The sequence below is a fragment of the Mastigoproctus giganteus genome, chromosome 5 (assembly GCF_048544385.1).
Source record: "Mastigoproctus giganteus isolate SK-2022 chromosome 5, ASM4854438v1, whole genome shotgun sequence".
NCBI lineage: Eukaryota > Metazoa > Arthropoda > Arachnida > Uropygi > Thelyphonidae > Mastigoproctus > Mastigoproctus giganteus.
In genome coordinates this window covers 88,727,203-88,752,639 of record NC_143579.1, presented here as the reverse complement: position 1 = coordinate 88,752,639, position 25,437 = coordinate 88,727,203, and the positions used below count along the sequence as shown (strand labels likewise).

At 37.5% G+C, this 25,437-nt stretch overlaps 1 protein-coding gene across 4 annotated transcripts in view; it reads right to left on the bottom strand.

Moving 5' to 3' along the window:
• The window catches only part of tho2 (THO complex subunit 2-like protein), a 1,047,711-nt gene that overhangs the window by 439,055 nt on the left and 583,219 nt on the right, over nt 1–25,437 (bottom strand). For 3 of the 4 annotated variants that reach the window (XM_090374101.1, XM_090374104.1, XM_090374102.1), the window contains one exon: nt 2,714–2,795. In XM_090374101.1, coding sequence (XP_090230227.1) covers nt 2,714–2,795 — 82 coding nt within the window. The remainder of the gene's footprint in view (nt 1–2,713; nt 2,796–25,437) is intronic. The other variant, XM_090374103.1, reaches the window with a different exon arrangement.

The window sequence follows — 25,437 nt, the reverse complement described above, 5'->3', positions numbered from 1 at the left end:
TAATCCGGGAATCACTAATAACATATTGCTACTATATTATTATTGATAAATCTGAATTTGCATGATACTTGTTAATGTTTGGCCATTTTCATACATCCTTATTAGTTTAATTTTCTGATCCAAATTGATGGCTTTCCTCTTGTTGACTGATTTACTAGTAGCGCTGTCACTTCTTCTCTTAGTCGGCACCAATGATAATGGTGAAACTAAAATTTTCTGAAAACAACTTCACAGGGTTAAGGGGGAAACACACTATTATCACCTCACACAAACTCACATTTTGCTAAAGCACATTTCTGGAGGTCACTGCCATTAAACAATTTGCACCTTCCAGGTTACTGGGCCTTTCTGTTTGTGCAACTAATTATACGGGTAGTAAACTCAATCTTATTGTATTTGCGATAATATCAATAGCTGGAATTGTGTGGGTTTTTATGTTATTGTGGTGAAATATGTCCCCCTCACTGAAATCTTCAGGCTTATAAAAAAAAAAAAAAAAAAAACATAAATCAATTGTAAGAATCTTCTCTTATTTCCTATTTTTTTGCTTGTTACTCTGAATCTCACTTGTGCAACTTGTTAGTGCTGTGATCGTCGTTATTGATTGCTTATTTTATTTATTTATTATTTTTGTTTGTTTTAAATTTCGCAATCCTAAAATAAAAAAATAAAAAATAGAATGAAAAAAATTTACGTAAAACAGTAGTTTCGTAAGTGGGGGACTTACTGTATAGAAAAATGTTCAGCAATCTACGTAAAAAATATGGCGATAGATAAAAAAATTACCACGCACTACTCGCGTGTCCAATACGATGCTTCCCTTTATTTTTTTGCCATGTCGATTTTAAGTCTAATAGCTTCCCTTTATTTTTTCGACGATGCATATGGTTTGGTCACCAATGCTATAATGGTTCATTAGAGATTTAACAGATGCACCATTTTCAAACTTTTGAATAATTTCAATTTTTTTTTTCACTGAAAACGCAACTCTTTTACGTTTACTCATCATTTTTGCGATTTCTAAAAAAAAAAAAAATTTACTATAAAAAAAAATTCTGACACCCCAGACATAAATAACGAAACAAAATTTGTCCTTTTTTGCGCTGCAACGGAACACAACAATCGATGCGATGCACTAAAACAAACTAAACATTTGGTCTCTCTTTTTTTTTGCGCGTTCGGTGTGAATACGGCGGGGATTGCAAGATAATAGGTACACTAATCTCCCAATGACAACTTATAATACCGCAAAATATCTTGCGATCAAAAGACTTGCAAAATAACTGTTTATACCTATTCTAGTTATTACTTGAATTTTATGATTTTTTTAAAAAAAATTTGGAGTCTTGAAGTGTCCCAGTTAATCGAGAGTCTGCTGTAATTGTTAAAAGTGTACTAATACAGTGTGTGCAAGAAATGACTACTTTTATGATGACATGTAAGTAGTCATTTCTTAATATGTATATATATTAATAAATTGTTTTAAAATGTTAGAAAATTTATTTATGCCCACTTATTTCTAATTTATTTCCCATCTTTCACTATATTTCTGAATTTTTCATTGTTGATTTTTCATTGTTGAATTTTTCATCATATTTCTTTGTAGAGCACATATTACATTGTGCTCTACAAAGATATTAAATAGGTTTAGTAGTATTCGTTAGCTTACTTTTTAAATTTAACTAGTGATTCTTGTAAGTAACGACTCACCGGTTATGGTTGTACCGGTGTTGCCGCCAATACTGTAGTATATTAGATCAATATAAAATAGTGTAACGTATATCTCAAACTGATATCGTAAGGTATAACGTAAAACTAGATATCGTAAGGTATAACGTAAAACTAGATAGCGTAATATGTAGCACTGTACAGTCAGTCCTCGTATAACAGTGTTTACACTACACAAATTCAATCATACACGATTTATAAATAGGGGAACGATATCGTATATAACACGAACTGAATTCGTTCATGCATGATTCGCCTTTGTGTTTACAAGAAATGGCAGTCGAATGCGGAATACCCCCCAACGAACACAACACGATAGGAATGAAGAGAAGATTCTGAAAATGTATTTATGTTTTTTATATCAGTGAAGGAAAAACACATTTCACCATAATAACGTAAAAATCCACACAATTCCAGCTATTGGTATTATCTCAAATGCAATTAGATCGAGTTTACTACCAGTTTATAACGATTCCACTAGCAGGAACGCAACTGGTAATTGTTTTATTGTTTTATGTAGTAACCTCCAGAAATGTGCTTTAGTAAAATGTGAGCAAGTGAGGTGTTAATAGTGTGTGTCTGCCTTTACGGTGTTATTTATTCAGTTGCTACACGTGTGCAGCTTTGTTTATTGTAATTGTGCTTTATTCCCTAAAAATGAGTAAAATACTTAAAAGGTGTGAAAAGGAAGCGACCTGGTGAAGACACTACAGATTCAGAGAGAAAAAGAAAAGCAATATCGATAAACAGAGGTGGACTGGGCCAAAAATTCTTACCCAGGAAAATTTGTAGTGGCCTCATACTAGTGTTTATAGCCAAAAGTTAGTGCAATAAAGTTAAATCCTTTTGAAGCAGACCATGCACCTACTCATACAAAATAAATAAATAAATAATTAAATAATAACAAAATTCAATAACTTATTTTTCATTTGTCAGCATAAATATTTATTTTCTATCATTTGGAAATATATATATAATCCCTTACCGCTACCTCTTTTGTTTCTTTTAGATGGAATTCGTGTTCTGGAATAAGGAATGTTTTTCGAGCTTTTAGTTTTCCTGAATACCTATAAAATCAAAACTAGATAATAAATCATGCTATCCATGGCCATACATGATTTTTACACACACACACACACACACACACATATATATATATATATATATATATATATATATATATTGAAATAGTAACTAATTATGATAAAAGGAAAATTAAGATTTCTGTTGGCATTTGAAATATGAAATATAAGGTGAGAGTAAAACAAATTGAGATAAAGCGTAAAGCAAAAAGAGATAAAAGTAGTAATGGTAGTAACATAAATTGAAATATGATAGAGTAAAATTATAAAACAATAAGGCAAAATTATAAAAAATGTGTTAATTGTGGGTTAGTACATATATTGAAAGGGACTTTATCTAGGGCTAGTAACACACTAGTAACAGGACTAGTAACACCCATAATTAACACATTTTTTATAATTTGCCTTATTATTTTATAATTTTACTCTATCATATTTCAATTTATGTTACTACCATTACTACTTTTATCTCTTTTTGCTTTACGTTTTATCTCATTTTGTTTTACTCTCACCTTATATTACATATTGTACTTCTAGGTTTTGCCACAGTGCTGGCGTTGGCCTTTGCACGTTACTTGGGCGTTTTTGACGCACAGGTCTTTTGCAGACTGCACCTTATCTCACTCAACCTGCTACCTCATTGCTAATCCGATATATTTTTACTCTACCATATTCTATCATATCTAGAACATGTATATATATATAGATATATATCTCCATTGAAAAATCACTAATTATAATAATAATAAAAAAGAAACCAAAAAGAAATTAGTATCGCAAAAACCACTGGCTGCATTAATACATAAGCCACTGCATGCTGCTTATAATAAATTAAGATAAAGATAAATAAAACAAATGCCATGTAGCATGGCAAACCAGTAGAGCAAAAGTAAAAATAAACAATACATAATAAAGCTAAACAAGAGTGGGGGTGAGGGAAAAAAGAAGGGTTTTGCAGAAGGAATGCTCTAAAATAATTTAGAATGGATCAATTAATTAAATTTTCGAGGCACCTACTTGATAGTGCCAGGTCCAAATTATGTGAAATATCACTAAAAGTGGAGAAGAAACAAACTACAACACTGGACCAACAAAACTATAAATAAAAATAAAATATACTGACTGTTATGTTCCATCTCGACATAGGTCCACGAGGCCAATAATGGCTAGGAATCACTGCATTTCGAACATTAGACCAATCCATATACTGATCGATCCGCAAATGCAATGGATTTGAATAATGGTGGCCATTTTGCAGTGAAAAACTACAATAGAACAGGAACTAGCTCTCACTTGGCAACACAATACCACTGACGATGTCACTGTTGAACCAGAGTATCTACGAAAAATTATGCTTTGAGGCATTCCATATATATTCTGGGCACTGTGATGTATGATCTTCCTGATTCTTGGGCTGGCAAGATTAAGTATTGGTATAGTCCACATTTTCTTTCTCCTGTCAGCACACAGAGTAACTTTTCTGTCAAAGTTTACCACCCCATCATGTGGAAGAAGAAGAGCAGTGCCTCGTGTGACCAAGCCAAAGTTAGTAAGGACTAATTATTAATATTAATAATAAACTTAATATGGATAAAAAAATTTATAAACTTCTGGCATTTTCCTTCCTTAATAACTCCTCGTGTGAATGTAGATGCAAAACACTCATTCACTTTGTTTGCTATCTGATCAGGATCATCAACGTTGAACCATCGATATTAAGTGGATTGATCAGATTCACCCCCTTCCTTTTAGAGTTTATATAAGTAAAGAAATCCTTGGCGTTTTTCTTAGCATTCTTTGCAAAAGACTTCTCATAATCTGCCTTCACTTGCCTAATCTCCTTTGTGATTTGATTACACACTAGCTTATATTTGCCATAGGGCTTCTATGTCGCCTGATAATTTATATGCATCCCATGCATTTTCCTTCTGTGCCACAAGTCTCATCAGTTCTTTTGACAACCATTTTGGCCCAAACCTTGAACAATATTTTTTAATTTGTATGAAAAGTCTAGAAGCCTGCACGATTAATTCTTTGAATGCTTCCCACTTAGAATTTGCTGTTAGTAACATCATCAGTTGGTACCACTGTAGTCACCTTTACAGAAGCAAAAACTTTCCTTTACCCCTGATGGTAATTATATCTTTATTTAAATCCCACACCAGTACACTGTGATCACTGCCGCATAGTTAGCTGCAAATTCTTAATACATGAATAATCACTGCTGATAACCAGATCAAGATTATTACCCTCTCTGGTTGCCTCTCAAATATGCTGATGCAAAAAACAATCATCAAATAAATCCACAAAAGTCTTACTAGTGTGCGAGTGACCGGTCAATACCTGGGAAGTTAAAATCCCCCATTATAAGACATTCTGATTTACTAGCCCACTCTATTTCTCTGTACAATTGTTGGTTGTACTCATTAGGCCTATAATACACTCAGATTCTTATTTTTGCTTTCCCAGTGCTTACGTCACACAAAACTGACTGAACATTGCACAGTCCATCTATATCAACTGGATGCACTTTCTTAGATTGTATGTTTTTTCTTAATTAACGGCATAACCCCTCCTCCCTTCCTATTCTTTCTGTACACATTGTACTCCCCAAATTCCAATTCTGCATTCCTAATATTTGTGTGACACCACTTCTCTGTTATCTCAACAATATTTGCCTTTGATGTCTTTTTTTTTTTTTTTTTTTTTTTTTAATATGTAAACCCCAAACGAGAGATATTAGAACCTACAGTACTTAGTACCATGTGGCGCCTCCGCAGCCAGGTGAGCAGGAGCAGCAGTGCGTAGCACACGCTTCTTGATTAGACCGGGGTTCGAGCCTGCGCCCAGCAAATATGGAGGATGCGGAAAGGTCAGAGAATGACCACCGCATAAAAAAAAAAAAAAAAACAACAAAAAAAAACTAAATAACAATATATAAAAACTTAGTACCGTGCTTGGGTTGGAGGTTGAGAAGGTATTTTTTGACATTGGACTTCAACTTCTGTAGACTAATTTTCAGGAAATATACATGAAGGAAGGTTGTTCCAGAAAACAGCAGTTAAATGAATAAACGAGGAAGATGAAAAGTTGGTTCTGTGAGTTTTAAGTTGGACAGTAAACGGATGTTGGCTGGCGGCGGAACATGTTCAGACTGTTTTGAAAGAGAGAGCGGAATTATAGAAGCCAATTCAGAAGAACAGTGCCCGTGGAAATATCTGTAGAAGAAGCATGCAGCAGAAACAGTACATCTATGACACAGCGAGTGGGAAGACTCTGTTAGAGATGAGTCATTAATTAACCTAACTGCCCTCTTCTGAATGGAATTAAGAAGCCTGAAAGTGTTTTGGGGGCACCAACACAGATGTGGGAACAATATTCCATGGAAGGGCAGATTTGCGATTTGTAAAGAGTGAACAACTGTTTGGAAGAAAAGTAATGCCGAGAGTGAAAGAGAAACCCAAGTTTCTTAGATGCAGAGAAAGCAATATTTGTAATGTGCTTGTGCCAAGAGAGATTAGAAGTCAGGGGTAATCCCCAAAAAGATATATCATTTTGCCTAGAAATCGGAGGAGTGTCACCAAAGATAAGCATAGGAGCAGAACAATCCTTTTTGCAAGATATAAGACAAGACTAAGTTTTAGAAATATTGAAATCAACTAAGTTGTTGTCTTCGTCCCACTGCAGAATAACCTGGAGATCGGCATTTAAGGAACTGGTAGCAGATTTTTGAGAAGTTGAAGCTGATTGAGCAGGACAAAGTTTTTCAAAATGGAAAGTGGAATGCAATGTGCTATCATCGACAAAACTATGGATAGGACTTCCAATCAATGGAAGAAGGTCATTAATATACAAGAGAGAGAGGAAAAGAGTGGGAGAAAGAACTGAACCTTGGGGAACACCAGCATTTGTGGAGAAGTTAGAAGACAGAGAGCCATCTACCATCACCTTCAGTGAGCGATCAGAGAGAAAACTCAATAACCAATTACAAAAAACAGTTGCCAAACCATAAAAAGGAAGCTTGTTTAGAAGACCTTTATGCCAAAAACGATCGAAAGCCTTTGAGATGTGAACAGCAACTGCTTGTGTTTCACCGAACTTTTCCATTGAATTAGTCCATAAATGGGTAATATAAGCCAGAATATCACCAGTGGATCGACACTGATGGAATCCACATAAGGTGTCTAGTTTCCAAACTCTGCACCCCACACATTCGAAGTCTTTCTTCATAAGGACGCCCTTTTGCCGATCTCACTAGGCGAGTTACCCATCTTTGCACTCTTTCAAGAAGCTCGATGTTTTTCTTTAGGTGTGGTCTCCATACTTGAACACAGTATTCCAAGTGTGGTCTAACATAAGCCTTATATAATGGGATTATCACGTCCCTATCTCTACTTGCAAAAGTTCGATAGATCATCGATAGGACACCATGGGCCTTCCTTGCAACCTGTTTACCATGCTCAGAGAATTTCATGTCTGACCGTATCGTAACACCCAAGTCCCTTTCCTCCAGTACTGGGTTTAGTTGAACTCCACCAAGTGAATAAGTTTTTTTGGGATTACTGTTTCCCAGGTGTAATACCTTACACTTTGTTTGATTAAAGCACAGCTGCCATTTTTCTGACCATTCCTGAAGTCCATCTAGGTCTCTCTGAAGAAGCTCAGCTTGACAGTGATCATTAACTACTCTACCAATTTTAACATCATCTGCAAATTTATCTGCATTATCTGCATCACGCCCTCTATCCCTTCATCGATGTCGTTTATGAAAATTAAAAACAACAGTGGTCCTAATACTGATCCCTGGGGAACCCCACTTCTTACATCAACCCAATCTGAAGAATAGCCATTTATCACAACCCTCTCTCCTGCCCTGAAGCCATCCTGCTATCCATCTAAGGATTTTCCCAGTGATTCCAACCCGTTCCAGCTTATAAAGGAACCACCCATGTGAGACTGAGTCAAAAGCTTTGCTGAAATCTGGATAAACAATGTCGAAATTATTCCCTAAATCAGCTCGTGAGTGACAATTTTAAAATAGCGAACCAGATTTGTTAAACATGATTTTTCCTTTACAAAACCATGCTGAGTATCCTTGAGAATTTCAATTCGATCCAAATGATCCTGAATTCCCCCCTTGATCATTGCCTCAATGATTTTCCCTACCTCTGAAGTCAGACTGACAAGTCGATAATTTTCCACTTCTCTCTTAGAGCGACCCTCATGTATGGGAGATACATTGGCACTTTTCCAATCCAAGGGAATCTCCCCAGAGTCTAGTGATGCTTGCATAATTAGCCTCAATGGTTCAATGCACTCACTTGCCGCCTCCCTTAAGATAATAGGGTATATTCCATCAACTACAGGAGGCTTACTGGCCTGTAGGCTCGAAAGTTTTTTCATTAAATAATCTTGCAAAATTTCAATATCATTAATTACATATTTTTCAACTTCGTTCCCACAATTTCTCATTGCCACAAAAGATTTTTCATTTTTAAATATCGATGCAAAATAACTGTTGAGTTTATCTGCAACGACAGCTGGTGTATTTAATACTATCCCCTTTCCTTACGTAAAGGTCCGATCTGGTTTGTCCTGCTCTTCTTGGAATTTATATATGTGAAGAATTCTTTATTTCCCCTCCCCCCCCTGCTCTGTTTGCTAGTGATTTCTCATGAACTGCCTTTGCCTGTCGAACCTTCTCTGTGGCTCTATTACAGATCATCTTGTAGCTGTTATAGGCTTCAGCTTATTATTGTTCTGTAACATTTCCATGTCACCTTTTTCTGCTCAAGTAATGTGGCAACTTCACTATTCATCCAACTCGAAACCCTCCTCACGAAGTATTTTTTTTTAATGGTAAATACGCATTCTAGGCATCTGTGATTAATGTTTTAAAAGCATACCACAGTTCAAATGTATTCATTCCCTGTGCGATATCTACCCAGTCATTAGAGGCCATGTAGTACCTTAAGGCATCGTAATTTCCTTTTCTGAAATTGAAGTTCATTCCTTTGCCTTTTACTACTGCTACCTCTCTCATCATCATCCACCGTAGAACTCCGTGATCACTTCCTGCTACTGGATCCTCTACTGTCAGCCCTGCTATGTCATCTGATTCATGGGTGATGATGATGTCTAGCATATTCTTTTCTCTAGTACTTTCCCTGACATGTTGATACAAATAACAGTCGTCTAGTTTATTTAAAAATTTTGTTCCCCGTGTTGAGTTTCCTTCCAATTTACTCCAATCAATTAGAGGCAAGAAATCACCCATAATAAGACATTGACGTTTATTTGGCTATTCCATTTGCATGTAGAGGCTTTCGTCATAATCTTCACAATTGTCTGGTCTGTAGGTTACTTCTACTCGCATTATACCTTTGTTTCCAACTATCTCACACCATACAGATTCTATACTAGCATGTGAAATGTCTGAATCCAGGAAGGCTATCGTCGCACTCAGGCTGCTTCTGATAAGAAGCATTACTCCACCACCCCTTTTATCTACCCTATCCTTCCTAAATACATTATACAAGCCGTACTGAAACTCATCATCCCCTATTTCCGGGTGGCACCATGTCTCCGTAAGCCCTATTATGTCCGTGTTACTTGTTTTAACCAGCAGTTCGAATTCACTCATTTTATTGACGACACTTCTAACATTACTATATAAACAATTAAGACTTACTGTTCTTGTATATTTAACTACCCTAACACAACCCTTGAAGTTTTTCAGGCTCGCTTCCCTGGCATTAGCTATTCACTCACTGGAAAAGTTTCTGCCCCCAGAACATCTAGATAATATGTCCAGTTGGGATAACAGATAAGAACTCTTCAGGTATGTGGAAGAGTTATTTTGTGAGGAAATGATCGAGCATGTTGGCAGTATGGTTAGGATTGTCCAGTATTCTTGTAGGTAAATGAACAATCTGTGCAAGGTCATTGGTAATTGCAAAAGCCTCAGCATCTCGACCAGCAGGGTCGGTGTGACTAGAAAACGGAAGCCAGCTGGAGTTGTGAACATTAAAATCACCAAGGAAAATTACTTCACTATTAGGAAAGTTGTACTGGAGAAAGTGAAGTTGCAAAGAGAGGAAGTCAAAGAGCTCCAAGTGATTAACGGAGAGAACTTCTGTTGTCTCTACTGTTCTTTGGCAGAACGGTAGAGACAACAGATGAATTTGACACAATGAGATAGAGAGATTTTAAGCCAGAGAAGATCGAAAAGAGGATATTCCAAATTACCAAGTCTCTGACAGGGAATATCGGAATGGACATGTGCACAATACCACCTTTGAGGTGAAAGGAATCATACAGCAAATAATTTGGGCAACTGAGATGAGCAATAGTTGAATCAACCGATAACTGAGATTCTGTCAGAAAAAGTACATGGGGTTTGGCAGACTGCAAGTGGAAGTGGACATAAATGAGATTAGAATTAATCCAGTATATTTGTGAAACGAATTAGGAAGTGTTTAGATCTTTTCGCAGATAAGCTTACTCTATTAGTTTGACAATTCATGGTGTATTCAATAGTAAGAAAAAGTGGGTGGGACATGCTGTATGAAGTAATCAAATTTTTGGATATGGCATACACGTGATAAGAATATACCCAGATCCTTGATATAATGTGGCCTCGACAATTCCCCCCGCATACACACTACTTGGACTCTCTGTGGTTACTAACTGGCAGAGGAGAAGTAGCAAGATTATACACTAGCTGATCTGGAAGCCTCCTAGAGAGTTACCAATAGATACGGTCCGGTGTACTAACTAGCGGCCGGCCTGCGAACACCGTTTTAGAGCTGTACCCTCGAAATGTAAGGAAGACTGGATCTCGCTATGATGTTTATCATAACCTCAAAAGTCATCATTCATACTGCATGATGGAAGAGATGGGGAAGGATTGACCGGAACTTAGCTCTGGAGACTAAACGTGGGTTCCATCACTTCAAGCCTCCAATAAGCAAAGTGGAGGTATTACACCGGTTGACGAGAGTCATCTACCACCCAGTACTGCCTGGTAACACAGAGAGGGCGGCATTCCTCTATGTGTTGTGGGTGCCACACCTTGATCTCTGCGCTTGTGTATGGAGGTTATACCCAGTATTACAAACAGTCCCACTATCGCGAAGGTGCAAGGAGAGGATTTGGCTGTCACAGACCATACGGAATTTGACAAAATTGGGTCCACTAAACTTGAGTGTCACCCGAATATCAGTTCCATCAGCGTTTTAGGCACCCAGGTAGCAAGTACAGCTTGTCTGGCATATTTGAGAGAATGTCTATGACAACCTCTTGACCAGCACTTCAAATTCATCAAATTTATTTACTATACTTCTAGCATTGATGTACAAGCACTTATTCTTATTCTTAGTTATCTTAACACAGCCTAAGTATTTATTTGTTTCATGATGACTGCCATCAGTCCCTGAAACCCTTAGCACTCCTCACTCCAGGCCACTCTTCATTCTAATAGAAGTAGTGCAAGAATCGCCTTCACCTCTGCCTGCAGCACCTTTTAATCTGTGAACCGTCAAAGCTAGCAGTTTTCCAACCCACCTAATGCTGCCTCGACAGCATCAGCAAACACTCTTGCACCCTTTCTATTTAAGTGCATCCCATCTCTGTAGAAGCAGCTCTCCTGTTAACTCGTTAAAAAAAATTCTATCCCATGAATCTTGCACAGTCTCTGCAGAGCCAAATTGACTGACAAGGCTCTCCTCATATACTTCCTCCTATTATGTCTGTGCAGAATTGTAGAGACTTTCATATTTAACCCTAACTCACGACTTTTTTTTCCAACATTGACCTGTACTTGTTAAGTAAATCTGCAAATCTCCTACTCTTAATGTCACTGGTGCCAACATGTACAACAATATCACCCTTTGTACCTTAAAAGCTGATATCTGCTCTAAAACATCAACTTTTGCCCTTGGCAGACACTAGTCCTATTCCATCTATCCTTTTTACACAATATCACCACTTCCTGATAATAGTCACCAACAAAAACTAACTCCTGTGTTGCCTGATGCTCAAGATTGTGCTCTGGCATTAAGGTGGGCAGCTGAGAGCTTTACAGGTACCTCATATTAATACCTTCGAGGGCATTTACCCTACACCTCAAGCTCTCATAGACGTCTATCAGAATGCTGAGTTGATGCCTAATTTCTAGACTCTCTCTGCACTTATTACATACAAGGAAATCCTCCTTGGCTAGATCATGTTCTGTTCCAGGGAGGTCAGCAAATATTTCATAAGTTGCACAATTTTTTAAGCTGTGATGCGTTGCAGTATCGCCGCCTTCAGTAATCCCCCGAGTCACAGCACTCCTGTCACTTTGTGCCCGTTGCATTTCTGCTCTACTGTGGGGCATCATATTTAAAATTAATAAGATCAATAAATTTAATTAATCGTCAATACTACACTATCAAATAGAATTCTAAAGGCAGTGATGCATATTACACTACATAATTTTACAATTAGAGCTACCTATTTACCACAATTAAAAATTTGAATTCCATACCAGTCTCTATACGGAAACAATGGCTGCAAGATTCAAATGAAACAATGGTTTTACGTATATTAAGTAGTAACCTACAAAAACTCTATTTAAATTAAAAATACCAGTCAGCCCTCTCTAGAGTCAGTGTCATCCCTCAAAGACGTGATCTTGCCTAGAAATCTGAATGTCACTGAAGATGAGTAAAGAAGAAATTGCCTCTTTTTTGAAAGGAACAAGATAGGTATGAGTTTTAAAAGGATTGAAATTAAATAAGAAATTTTTGCTCCACTGGGGATAAAGATAACTTAGTTAACTGGACAGCCTGGAGATCAACATTTATCGCCATGTCTATCACATTGGGTCAATAAGACCCCAAACAATATTTCAGAAATTTTTGCTCTTATCTGCTCCATCTACATTCCTGAAATTCCTAATAACTGTTCTTGAAAATGTTCTTTGACTTCTCCTCTGAAAATTCCAGAAATCACTGTTAATTATTGCACAATTAGGAAAAATTCAAGAATTAATTTAAACCAAATAACATGCATATGTTGATTGGCACCTGTTATGCACAAGTACTGATAGCAGGCTGGCTTTAATGACATGCACATTACTGCAGTCAATAATGGTCTCTGACTTAGTGACATTGAGGTGTTACTGGAATCAAACTGTTGATGTGAGTGCTGCATATTTCATGCGGCAGTGCTACTGTTATTGAGACGTAAGTAACACTGAGAAGTGTTACATACTTCTATGTGTTTGTTGAAGTTTCCAAGTTTTGCAATTTGCTCACCAACAACTCTAAAGGCTGTTTTAATTTCAAACATTAATTAAAAATATATGTTTTTAATATATAAAAAGGATTTTTCACTGTTGTGTTTAGAAAAGATTGAAAATGAAGGTGGTATTAAAAAATTGAACAATTTTGAATTCTTTTTTTTTTTTTTTCTGGTTTTTTCAAATGCATTTACATGGGGTCACTTTGATCCCCATGTGAAAAGAAGCAGAACAATCCTCTGTGCAACTCATAACAGATAAGGAATTGGTGGGCAATATTCAAGAACTTGAACTGTTTGTGCAGGGCAAGGTTTCTGTAAATGGATGATAATATGTACAATGCTATCATCAGCAAAGCTACAAATAGGATTTTCAGTTAGCGGAAGAGGGTTATAAATATGTGAGAGAAAAAGAATGGCAGAAAGAAATGAACCTTGGGGTATACTAGCATTATTGGATAAGTTAGAAGACCTATTTACCATCACCCGCAGAGAGAAAGCTTGACAGTGAGGAGATTAAGATGAAGTTCAGTGTATTGTCGAATTTTAGTGATTGAAGAAAAGTATCGTTGCTCTGGAAGGCATTAAATCAGGGACTTATCAAGTATCCAACTGTCCACTTTAACGTTGGAGCCTATTTTCATACATCTGACTGAATGCAGGTATCATAGCAAGAAGGATGCACTAGTGCCACAAGAAACAGCTATTGGTGTTTATTGGCATATTGATTACAGTTGCTATAGTATGCGTATTCATGAAAATTGTGCTAGAAAATAACTAAGACATGTAAATACTTCTTTTTTATTACAGAAACCCATTCAGAACTAGTGACATATACTCTGATTTGTTTCAAAAAACAATTTGTTGTTTACCTCAATGCCTATAACAGTTCTTGAAGATTAGCCAGATAACAAAGGACGAAATTCTGTCCTGATGATAGTAGGGGAAGCCAATCAGAATACATCTGACTGTTAGATATGGTGAACAGTGTGGCCACTGAGGAAGATGATCACTGCCTGGGAGTAGATGAAGTTGAGTGAGATAAGTATGTCCTTTCTTTGCATTCAAATACCACTTCTCATTGCACTGTCTGAAGCTGAGTTCAAAATTTTGAGTCCTGTTTCAACTGATAAAGTTTATTATTGGTTTGAATGTGCCATAGCTCTTTCCACTGTGTGATGCATGCTACTAGTATGATGAGCTTGTAGTTAGAGGTTGAAATAGGGATAGAGGTTATATCTAAATTTGATGTATTTTTAAGAGTTTTATCAAGCCATTTCACTTCCTTTTACTTGGAAAGATGCAGGGATCCAACAAAAGGTCACTAATTGACAGCATTCTTCAATTGGCAACAGCAGGCTCCTGATTTGGAGGCAAATTTTAAAACAGAGTGACCCGTATAGTTTTTTTTTTTTTGTTGTCTTAATTGAGCTGAGACAGTCTATGTATACCAAATATTTTGAAGGAGGACCAAGATTCAGATTTCCTAAAGCTGATTTTATTAGCATGTAGTGCAGCTGAAACATGCTATAATTAGGTGGAAGGGAAGCCAATACCATAGCTGAGGGAAACACAGCCACTGCTCCAAAGGTTGAATGTGATTAAGAGCCATCAGTATATAAAGGTAAGAAATCACCGTAGTTCTCAATATTACTTGCATGGAGTTGGTATTAGCAGTGTCAAATGATGTAAGAAAGCAAGTTTATACAGCATCAGAAAAAAAAAAAGGAAAACCTTTCTATTTCACATATCGATACTCTTCAATAGTTTGTCTAGTTCGTCCTTGAATTTATGCACAATATCCACTTCCACAACCACACATAGAAGTTTGTTCCATGCAATCTATGGCAATCTACCACCTGCTGGCTAAAGCAAACTTACACACTATTCTAGTCTGCAACCATCCTTCCTCAATTTGAATATATGACCCATCATGCATGTGGTCTGAGCAAGAGAAAAAAATCTCATCAGCATTGAGCTTGCTCAATCCATTCAAAGTCTGAAAAACCTCAGTGAGGTCACCCTGCAGGTGCTTAGTCTCCATATGATGCAGTTTGCAGAACTGAAGCCTTTCTTGGTAAGAAATATTGGGTTTCAAATATTGCCATATCCTGCCTATTTCCCCTAACTCGCAACTCTCGGATTTCTTCCTCTTTCCTGCCCTGAAGTCAAGGACACATTTTGCTGCTGCTGCTGATGAGGTGCTTTCTACTGCCAAAACTATTTGATTCACCGAGTCATGATTTGAATGACAGTCATATGACTTCTACAAACTGAGAGTTGACAAAAATGTGTGATTTTGTCTGGTGACTATATTGAAAAAGTGTAATTTAGTGTTTGTTTCAACCCTCCCCCCCTGCATTAAAAGTTCTTTAAGATCTTTGTAAGAGTAGCTATGATTTCGTGAGAGATGAAATAAAGCTAGTGTTAATGCAATCTGAGTAATCAGGTGCACAGAACAGCTTCGACTCTGAAGTGTTTTCCTTGGTCAGGATCTGTGAATTGACCAAAATGGCCACACCACTATAGGCAGTGTCCAATGTACTGTGATCTCTTCAACAGATAGAACAGTTCTTTATGGAAGATGGAAAGAACTATCCTATCTTTTGAAGAGATCACAGTATATTTCCTGTAGATAGAAACTAACTGGACAGTAGTGCTTAACTATCTTGTAAATCTTGAATATTGTTAATGTTGCAATTCCACAGTGAAACAAAAGCCATTAATTGAATTTTGTAGTAGAAACTGTATTTGACTGCTCTTTTTCGTGTGCGGCTGGTTTATAGCAGTAAGATTTCAGTTGTTTTTTTTGAGGGGTGGGGGGGTGCAGGCCAAGCGGTGCCCATATTTTCTTCCTCATATATTTCCAGAATCAGATCCTCCTGTTTGGATGAGTTTTCTGGATCTATGGATGTGTCTTGAATTTTCTTTGTTGAATTCAAACTTGGACTATGCAACAGAGTAGCAATCACTGGAGAAAGAGCAGCTATCGCTGGTACTGTTGAAGAGTATTACTTTTCAAGTGCTTAGGGACATTGGATTGTTGCTACCTGGGTCAGCATCTATTTTGCTAGAAGTGCACTCTAGATAGTTGCTTGAGTTTGTTTGCTATTTTGAGTTATGTTGTGTCATTTGATTTGATAGTTATCTGTTGACTGCTCTCACCTCTGTGCAGTCTGGAGTGGGAGCCAGCAAGGGATTCTATGGGTGGCAAAGCAGAGGAAAAGTGCGTTGAAGGACAGAGGAGTTTTGTTTCCATGCCTTAGATAATAAGGGACTTTTGCCAAGGACTTTTCTCTCTTCTCAAAGGGCTCTGTTTTGACCTTTGATTTTCTTGTTTGTGCTGAGTGTTAATTGTGTTAAGAGTTAGCAATTTTTAATTGGATTTCAGTTTTTGATTTTGTTAAGCTTAAAAGTAACAGTTGAGCTCTGCAATTCAAGGCAGAGCAACCCAAATTTCATTGCAGCTGTGTGAGTGCATATACATATAAGGTAGTCGGGCAAGACACCAAAATAATGGGTATGTGGCACACCAGGAGGAGGAGGAGGTCAGTTCTGTCTACTGATTCCCCGGAGGTCTCTCTTCAGACATTAAAGGATCTCTCTCTCTCACTCGCTGTCTCTGCAGGTGGAGAAATATGAAAAACCTTAAAGCTAAAAAGGGTGATAAAGAATAGGTACAGATGGAGAAGAATGAGTTGCCTCCAGTTACTAGATTCGAGGAGAAAAGAAAAGTAAAAAGTCAATTACGAAGTTTTATGTTTGATGATGCCAATAAAGTGACCTGGGCAGCCATGAGCGTAATATTGGAAATGTGGAACACGCATGAATCAAGAGATATTCAGCTATATGTGGAGAACCAAGTCCTAAAGGCTGGTGTGTGGACGAAGTGACCTAGATGTCTTACCACCCAGAACATGTACAGAAACAGTGAGAATTAAGAAGAATGGGTAAAAAAACTCAACAAAAAGAGTTTCATGCTATAATGATAAAATCAATAGTGATGATATTGAAATGAGCAGTGGTCTGCAACAAGTGTTAACAGAAAAAGTTACACCAGTGTTAAAGAATGTGAAAATAAGAAGCATGCAGATAATTAGAGAAAAAGGAGTGGTGTCGGAAATGGAAACAGCAAAGGACCTGGAAGTGGTACAGAAATGTGATAAGATCCTAGAAATCGGTTTGAGAGTGGAAGTCCCTAGGTAATCAGGTCAAAGAATGACTGTATATGGGGTGGATCCAGGTATGGATAGAGAAACATTTTTGGAACAGACATATCAGAGAAATTTGAAGGATTTTGGTCTTTCCAAGTCTGATGTGAAGGAGGAAATAGTGGTGCACTGGGCAAACCAGGCAGCAGGACTGAGTTAAAAACTGGGGTGTAGAGGATACTGCTTTTTGTGGACTAATGTTATTAATGGAGCCCCTCAGGGTTCAGTCTTGCTTTCTGTATTTATTAATGATATTGATTGAGGTATATCAAGCTTAATGTCCAAATTTACAGACGATACGAAAGTTGGCAGAGTTGTTAATGGCACTAATGACAGTACACCACTGCATCAGGATCTACAGAAATTGAGCAGATGGCAACTGAAGTTTAACACTAACAAATATAAAGTGCTACATGTGGATAGCAGTAACCTCAGAATAACACATCAATTGTGTGGAACTACACTCAGCATAGTGAAGAATGAAAAAGATTTGGAGTTAACTATGCAGTCAGATATGAAGTTTCCTGAGCAGCGCAGACAGCCAGCAAGAGTAACTCATGGTGTCTTTTCAATGATATATAGGAAATTTTCTAGCAAGGATAAGGAGGTGATTATCTCCTTGTATAAAGGAATGGTCAGTACTGTATACAGGTCTCAAGGCCTCATTTTAGGAAGGATGTAGAGCTGCTGGAACGAGTACAGAGAAGGGCAACGAGATTGGTGAGGGGAACAAAGGGTTGCTCTTATGAGGAAAGGCTTAAGTTCTGCAAATTGTGGCTTCTGGAGACTAGGCACCTGTGAGGTTATCTGACTGAGGTGTATAGAGCCTTGAATGGTTTGAGCAGGCTCAATGCTGATGGGATTCTTCCTCTTGCCCAGATTAATCACCTGAGGGGAAATAAATTCAAATCAAGGAAAGACAGTTGTAGAACAGATGTGCAGAAATTTACCTTTAGCCAGCGGGTGGTTGATTGCTGAAACAAACATCTAGAATGAATGGATCAGTGAAATGGGAAAGGCTTTTTTTTCGGCTGATGCTGTATAAGCTTGCTTTTGTGCATCATATGCCTCTACTAATGCTAATTCTAATGTAACTAGTGAAATGCATAAAGTTCTTGTTCTGAGAGAGCAGATATACATATTGTGGAGCTTGTATAGAGTACAGGACATATTTACTATGATGAGATGTTTTAAATGGCTGGCCCATAGCCATGTGGCCAATGTTCGTAAGAATGAATTAATGTGTGGGCACAGTTAAAAAGACTGTGAGAAAAGGCAGGAAGATCCTGTATGCGGGAACTGCAGAGCATTTGGTGTTCAAGCTGATTATTGAGTGAGAGATAAAAAAAAATTCCGGAATATATCAGGAATTTAGAATTTGTTAAAATAAGATTGAATATGGGAACACAAATTTATGTTTGGAATAAGATGAATATAATGCAGGTTAATTTCAGTGAGCATATGATGCTGCCCTGCAAATAACCAAGTCTGTGGAAGAGCATGATTACAGACTTCCTCCTGGTGCAGCGTTACGTTGGAAAGGACATGGTTATAGAATATCCTCTTAGATATGGGGGTGCTTGAAACTGGACCCAAAGCCCTGGCTAATACCGTGGTTAGGAATTATAATTTTGTTGTCAGAAAGGTAAATGAATTCTGTATGACACATGCAATGTGTTCTGTGATTAGTCCAGGTGGAAGGATTTTCATGATATCTATCTATTGCCAGTTTAATCAGGAAATTGAACTGTTCCTGAATTATACAGATCGAGTATGTGCAGCTCTCTGGTCGAATAAGTTGTTATAGCTGTGGACACCAACGCCAATTCGGTCACAATGGGGACTGATGAGACTGACTCAAAGGAAGTAAATGTAAAAGAGACAATATAGGCAAGTAGGTTGATGGTAATTAATTATCCTAAGCACACAGCAGCATTTTCAACTGAGCAAGGAAAATCTCATATCGACGTGGCACTATCATCTAAGGCTATTGTCTCTAAGATAAGAAATTGGGGAGTATAGGAAAACTGGACCACTAGCGATCATTGCTGTATAACTTAACAAGTGATGGATGTGGAAATTACTAATACCCAATTTGAGATGGAACGGTACTCGAACAGTGAATTGGAAAAAGTTTGAGGCAATGGTTAAGAGGAAGTTGACAAGACAAAGAATGGTTGAATGGGATGGTGGCAGGGCAGAGGAGAAGGTTGAGATCTTAACCAAGATAATGCAAGAAGCCTCTCATCTGGAGTGATTAAGAAAGAGATAAGATGCCTGCACATGATCCCCTGGTAGACTAGGGAATAAACTGATAAAGGAAAAGTAGTGACGGAGCTCAGGCATGGCTTGCAGAGGACAAGGAGGTCTGGAGTGGCAGAGGGTGCGGCTAGAAATCGATATGTGGAGGTAAGAAAGGAATATGCTAGGTTGATAAGAACTCATAAATATAATTTGTGGAAGGCTTCTGTGAGTGATGATTTGAATAAGGATGTATGGGACCTCTGATATAAGATTGTCCCTGAGAATTTAAAGATTGATAATGTTTACCAAACAGATTCTTTACCTAATGCTGGTCCTGTTATGGGGTTACAAGAGTTAATGGAGGGTATGATGAGTGAATTATTCCCTCTCATTCCAGACAGGAAAGAGATTGGCAAAAGGAGGCTAGGAGAGAGAATTTAGGATACCAGGGAGGAGATGTGGAACAGCCGTTTCAGATGGAGTTGATTCAGGCTGTTGAGTTGACAAAGAATAAGAAAGCCCCGGGTATAGATCAAATCAAGGTTGACGTGTTTAAGCACTTCCTGAAGAAATGAACAGAAATGGAACTTCATATATTTAATGAATACATGGAGGAAGGAATCTTCCCAAAGCAATGGAAGTGTGCCCTAATAAAACTGATAAGAAAGAACAACCATGGGTTTGACGGGTTAAGGCCCAACTCATATTGGCTGATTTCTCTACTCCACGTCATGAGAAAATAGTTATAATAAGGGTGCAGACCAGATATCAAGAACAAGGGCTGGAGGCAAACTGGCAGTATGGGTTAAAGAAGGGCAGGTGGGTTGAAGAGGCTGATAGAGCAGTAGCTGAATAGGCAAAATATACATCAGAGAAGTATATCTTGGGAATTTTCTTAGACCTCAAAGGGGCATTTGACAGGATCTTAGAATTGCAGTAGTATCTACAAGGTTGTACAGGTATCAGGAGCTATTTAAGTCAGCACAAGGCAGTGGTGAGAACTCAATATGAGGAGGTACAGAAAGAGATCTATAGAAGCTCTCCACAAGGTTCCATTATGGGACAGCAAATGTGGAACTGGACAATGCAGTTTCTTAGAGAAATAGGAACTTGCTCAGAACCATTTGACTATGCTGACGACTTGGCCATAGTTGTTAAAGGCGATTCAAGATAAATGAAATTGAAGCTAAAGCTAATGTGGTGTTTGATAAAATGTATAATTGGATACAGAGGAATAAATTGCAGTTATCTCTGAACAAATCTAGGATAATGCTCTTGAAGGGTAAACTTGGTGTACAAAGGAGTCCTGTAGTAAGTAAGCCCATTCGATCCCTGAAATATACCCAGGTGGTAAGATATTTGGGAGCCTATGGCGGATGAGGGAATGACTTTTCTACTCCCCGTAAAATATATATGTGAGAAAATAAGAGTATTTATTCTAAAATCCGAAGGATTGTTAAATGTGAGTGTGGGGTGAGGAGGAGGTCATCAAACTACTTTATAAATGTATATTTGAGCCGATAGTTAAGTGCCCTGCAGGAGTCTGTGGGTAAATAAACCCAGGGTGGGTTTATTAGTCAGCAGTTATTTGTAGCTCAGAGGCTTGCCCTTCTGACAGGGACCCGAGCCTGCAGGACTGTTTGAAATGAGGTCCATGTTGTTCTAGCTGGAAAGTTGCAAGCCAACTTGGTAATGATTGTCAAATATTTGGAATATGCAACAATAAGGAATGTACCAACAGAGGTAGTTGTATGGGCGATATATTACTCACTATAATATTAAAAAACCGGAATGGAATAAATATAAAGAAATTCTTGGTTATACACTGCCAGGAGTACTATCAAATGCAAACAAACATCTCTGTCCTAATAAGCATGTTAAAAAATCGACATACAACATAACCAGAGCTGCTGCTGATACCTGCAAGAAGTGAAAAAAAACCCAAGACCAAATGCAGTTCCCAGAGCTAGAAAATCTCCAGCAAGGATCAACAACAAAAAAAAAAAATAATAAATAAATAAATAAAAAAAAAAAGCACTCTCGGAGATCCAGATCAAATTGTCTAAGCAGCTGAAGACAATGCCTGAAGAGACATACAAAAATCTCTAAAATGCATACACAAGCCTTATTAGGCAGAAAAAGAACATCTTGGAATCACTTGTTGGTACAAGTGTCAATGCTGGCGCATCAGGTGTGGTATACTGTATTGTTACCAAAAGCTGCCAAAAAGGAGGAAACGGTCAGCAACATATTTGATGCATTGTTTCCAAGTGACAACAAATCCCAAAAATGCAGTACAAACAGATATCTGTGCTGAAAACAATGACTACCAAAATATGGACACTGAACCATTTTTTCACTTCGGAGGAACTAACTGCTGCTGCTTTAAATGGAATAAAGAATAATGAATGCCCAGGAAGTGACCTCAGTGAAATAGAAATTATAGAGGAACTGCCAAAAACTTCTCAGATCACCTGTTACAGCTATACAACAATTGCTTACAGCAGGGAATTTTCCCCATTACTTGGAAGTAGGCAAAACCACCTGTGGATCCTAAATCTTACAAATGCATCATTTTTTTGCTTGTCTTGGGCAAGGTGATGGAAACGATGATTCTACTCTATCTGGTGACTTATCTGAGTGTAAACTTATAATCTGAAAAGCAGTTTGGTTTTAAACTAGGAAGCTCCACAAAGGATGCTATGAATTAGATAATGAACTAGTACAACAACAACAACAACAACAAAACATAAACATCCACTATAAGAGAGTAGGCAGAATGCTGATGAAATTCTCCTTGCTCAGGCTAAGGAGTATAAATTCAAGCTGAGGATGGATGGATGGTTAGGATTGATGTGTGGACATGTCTTCAGCCAGTAGGTAGTTTATTGTTGAAACAATCTTTCATCTAGTGTTATAGAGATTTTAATTAAATTCAAGTAAATCTATTTCCTTCAATTTAATTACTTGTCCAGGAGGATGGACAAGTGACAGGATGGGAAGTTGACTTTTTTTTTTTTTTTTTTTGGCTGAAGCTGTATAAGCTTGCTTTCTGGCATCATTTGGCACTATTAATACAAAATATTCCTGTATTCTAATCTTAACCTTTGTCTCTAGGATTTTCCCAATCACTAAAGTCAGATTGACTGGTCTGTAGCTATCAAGTGGGCTCTTAAAACAGAACCACCATTATGTACTGATCACACTGGCAGAGTTGCATTCATTACTAACTTTAAAATCATTAATTTTATATATCTCAGCCTCATTCACACAGTTTCTCCACAACTTTCTTCGATAAAGATCAATATGAAGACCCACTTCTTTGTATTCACAAAGATAAAAATGTCCTCTCCATTCTTTGCTCTTTTAGCCAGTGCTTTCTTATACTCAGTCTTTGCTGGCTTAATCTTTTTTAGTATTACTATTACAGATTAACTTGTAACTGTAGCAGACTGCAGTACAGGAATACCTTGCATAGTGCAGTTTCGAACAGCATGGGTTTCGCTATAGCACGATTTACAAATTGAAAAAAAAATAAAAAATTAATTGCGTTATGTACCAATACATTTGATATGTATGTATGTATTATAATGCCGGTGTGTAGGCCAATGTGTTATGGATTCAAGGCCATTCTGACTGTTGTCGAAACTCCCATATGATACGGACTCTGCTAGCATTCATACAGTAGTAAACACTCTAGATTCCGAGCGGTGAGGTCGTTGATTGTGCGTAAGCTGTACAAATATTTTTCGCTGTGTATTTTTTTTATTAAAGATTATTTTTTAAAAAACGTTACACCTTTATACGCAAATATCAGTGGAAAGAAGACATATAATGGCACTGAGTGTTCTTCTAGATCCAAACATCGAACGAGGTATGAAAGTAAGGCAGGTGTTGCAAAATGACATTCGATGTGATAAAGAGATATATGCAGATAAAAAGAAGAAAAAACTGCAAACTAAGCTGATCAGTTATTTTTCAAAATAAAAATCATTTCTATCGTACTTACTAGTATTTTTCATTTTTATCATTTTAGTTTCTTTTTTTGCAAGAACTTTGCGTGCATCAATTTATAGTAAACAAACACCTATATATTTTTGCAACTCGACCCATATAATCAAATTGTCAGAACGCATTACATTAAAATACATACTAATAATACCTCGATCAGCACAGTTTTTCATAGCATGGTATTTTTTTGGCACAAATTAACCACGTTATGCGAGGTATTCCTACTTTTCATCACTCTATAACTTTAACTTATAATGGGAGATTTTAACGTCCCAGATATTGACTGGAATCTGTGGGTTGGTCACACACACTAGTAAGACTTTTATGGATTTATTGGATGATTGTTTTCTGCAGTAGCATGTTCAAGAGGCAACCAGAGAGGGTAATACTCTTGATTTGGTTATCAGCAGTGATCATTCATGTATTAAGAATTTGCAGATAAAGAAACCACTAGGTGGCAGTGATCACAGTGTACTAATGTGGGATTTACTTAAAGATATATTTACCATCAGGGGTAAAGGAAAGGGTTTTTACTTCCATAAAGGTGAGTATAGTAGTCTCAGACAATTTTTAAATTCTGTACAGTGGGATCAACTGACGATGTTACAAACACTTAATTCTAAGTGGGAAGCATTCAAGGAATTAATGGTGGATGCTACTAAAAGTTTCATACCTATTAAGAAATATTGTTCAAGATTTAGGCTAAATGGTTATCAAATGGTTATCTCATTATCGAACTAATGAGACTCGGGACAGAGAAGAAAAATGCATGGGATGCATATAAATTATCAAGCGACTCAGAAGCCTATGGCAGATATAAGCTAGTCTGTAATCAGGTCACAAAGGAGGTTAGGCAGGCGAAGGCAGATTACGAGAAATCTTTGGCAAAAGATGCTAAGAAAAACAGCAAGGATTTCTTTACTCATATAAACTCTAAAAGAAAGGGCATGAATCTGATTGGTCCACTTGATATTGATGGTTCCACTGTTGATGATCCTGCTCAGAGAGCAAACAAATTGAATGAGTATTTTGCATCTACATTCACACATGAGGAGTTAAGGTTTGAAAATGCCACAAGGTTATCAAATTGTAACAGGGTGCTTAATGATTTTGTAATAACTGAGAACAAAGTGGAGGAGAAATTGTTGAAGTTAAACATAAGAAAGGCACCTGCAGTGGATGGGATCTATCCAGTTATATTAAAGGAGGCAGCAAGGCAACTAAGCAAACTCATAGCCATAATTATGAGAGCATCCTTGGACTCAGGGGAGGTCCCCACGGACTGGAGATGTGCAAATGTATCCCCAATTCACAAGGGGGGGGGATTGTAGGGTGACACTAGAAATTCGAGACGAGTTAGTTTAACTTCTGTTCCGGGTAAAATAATGGAGTCACTGGTTAAAGATGCATTGCAGGATCATCTAGACAAGACTGCAGCAATAATTCAGACACAGCATGGGTTTGTTAAGGGAAATTCTTGTCTGACAAATCTGATAGGATATTATGATGTGGTTACAAAGGAACTGGATGCAAAATATAATTTTGATATCATATATTTGGATTTCAGGAAAGCTTTTGACACTGTTGCACATGGAAGACTATTGTACAAATTGGAGCAGAATGGTATTAAGGGTAAGCTGCTACAATGGATAAAAGGATGGTTGAGTGGGAGAAGACAGAGGGTGGTAATCAATGGGTGCTGCTCTTCGTGAACTAATGTTATTAGTGGAGTTCCAGAGGATTCGGTGTTGGGTCCTCTGTTGTTTTGCATATTTATCAATGATATTGATGAAGGTATATCAGGCTTAGTGTCGAAGTTTGCAGATGATACAAAGGTTGGCAGGGTTGTTAATGACAGTAATGGCAGTGTGCTACTG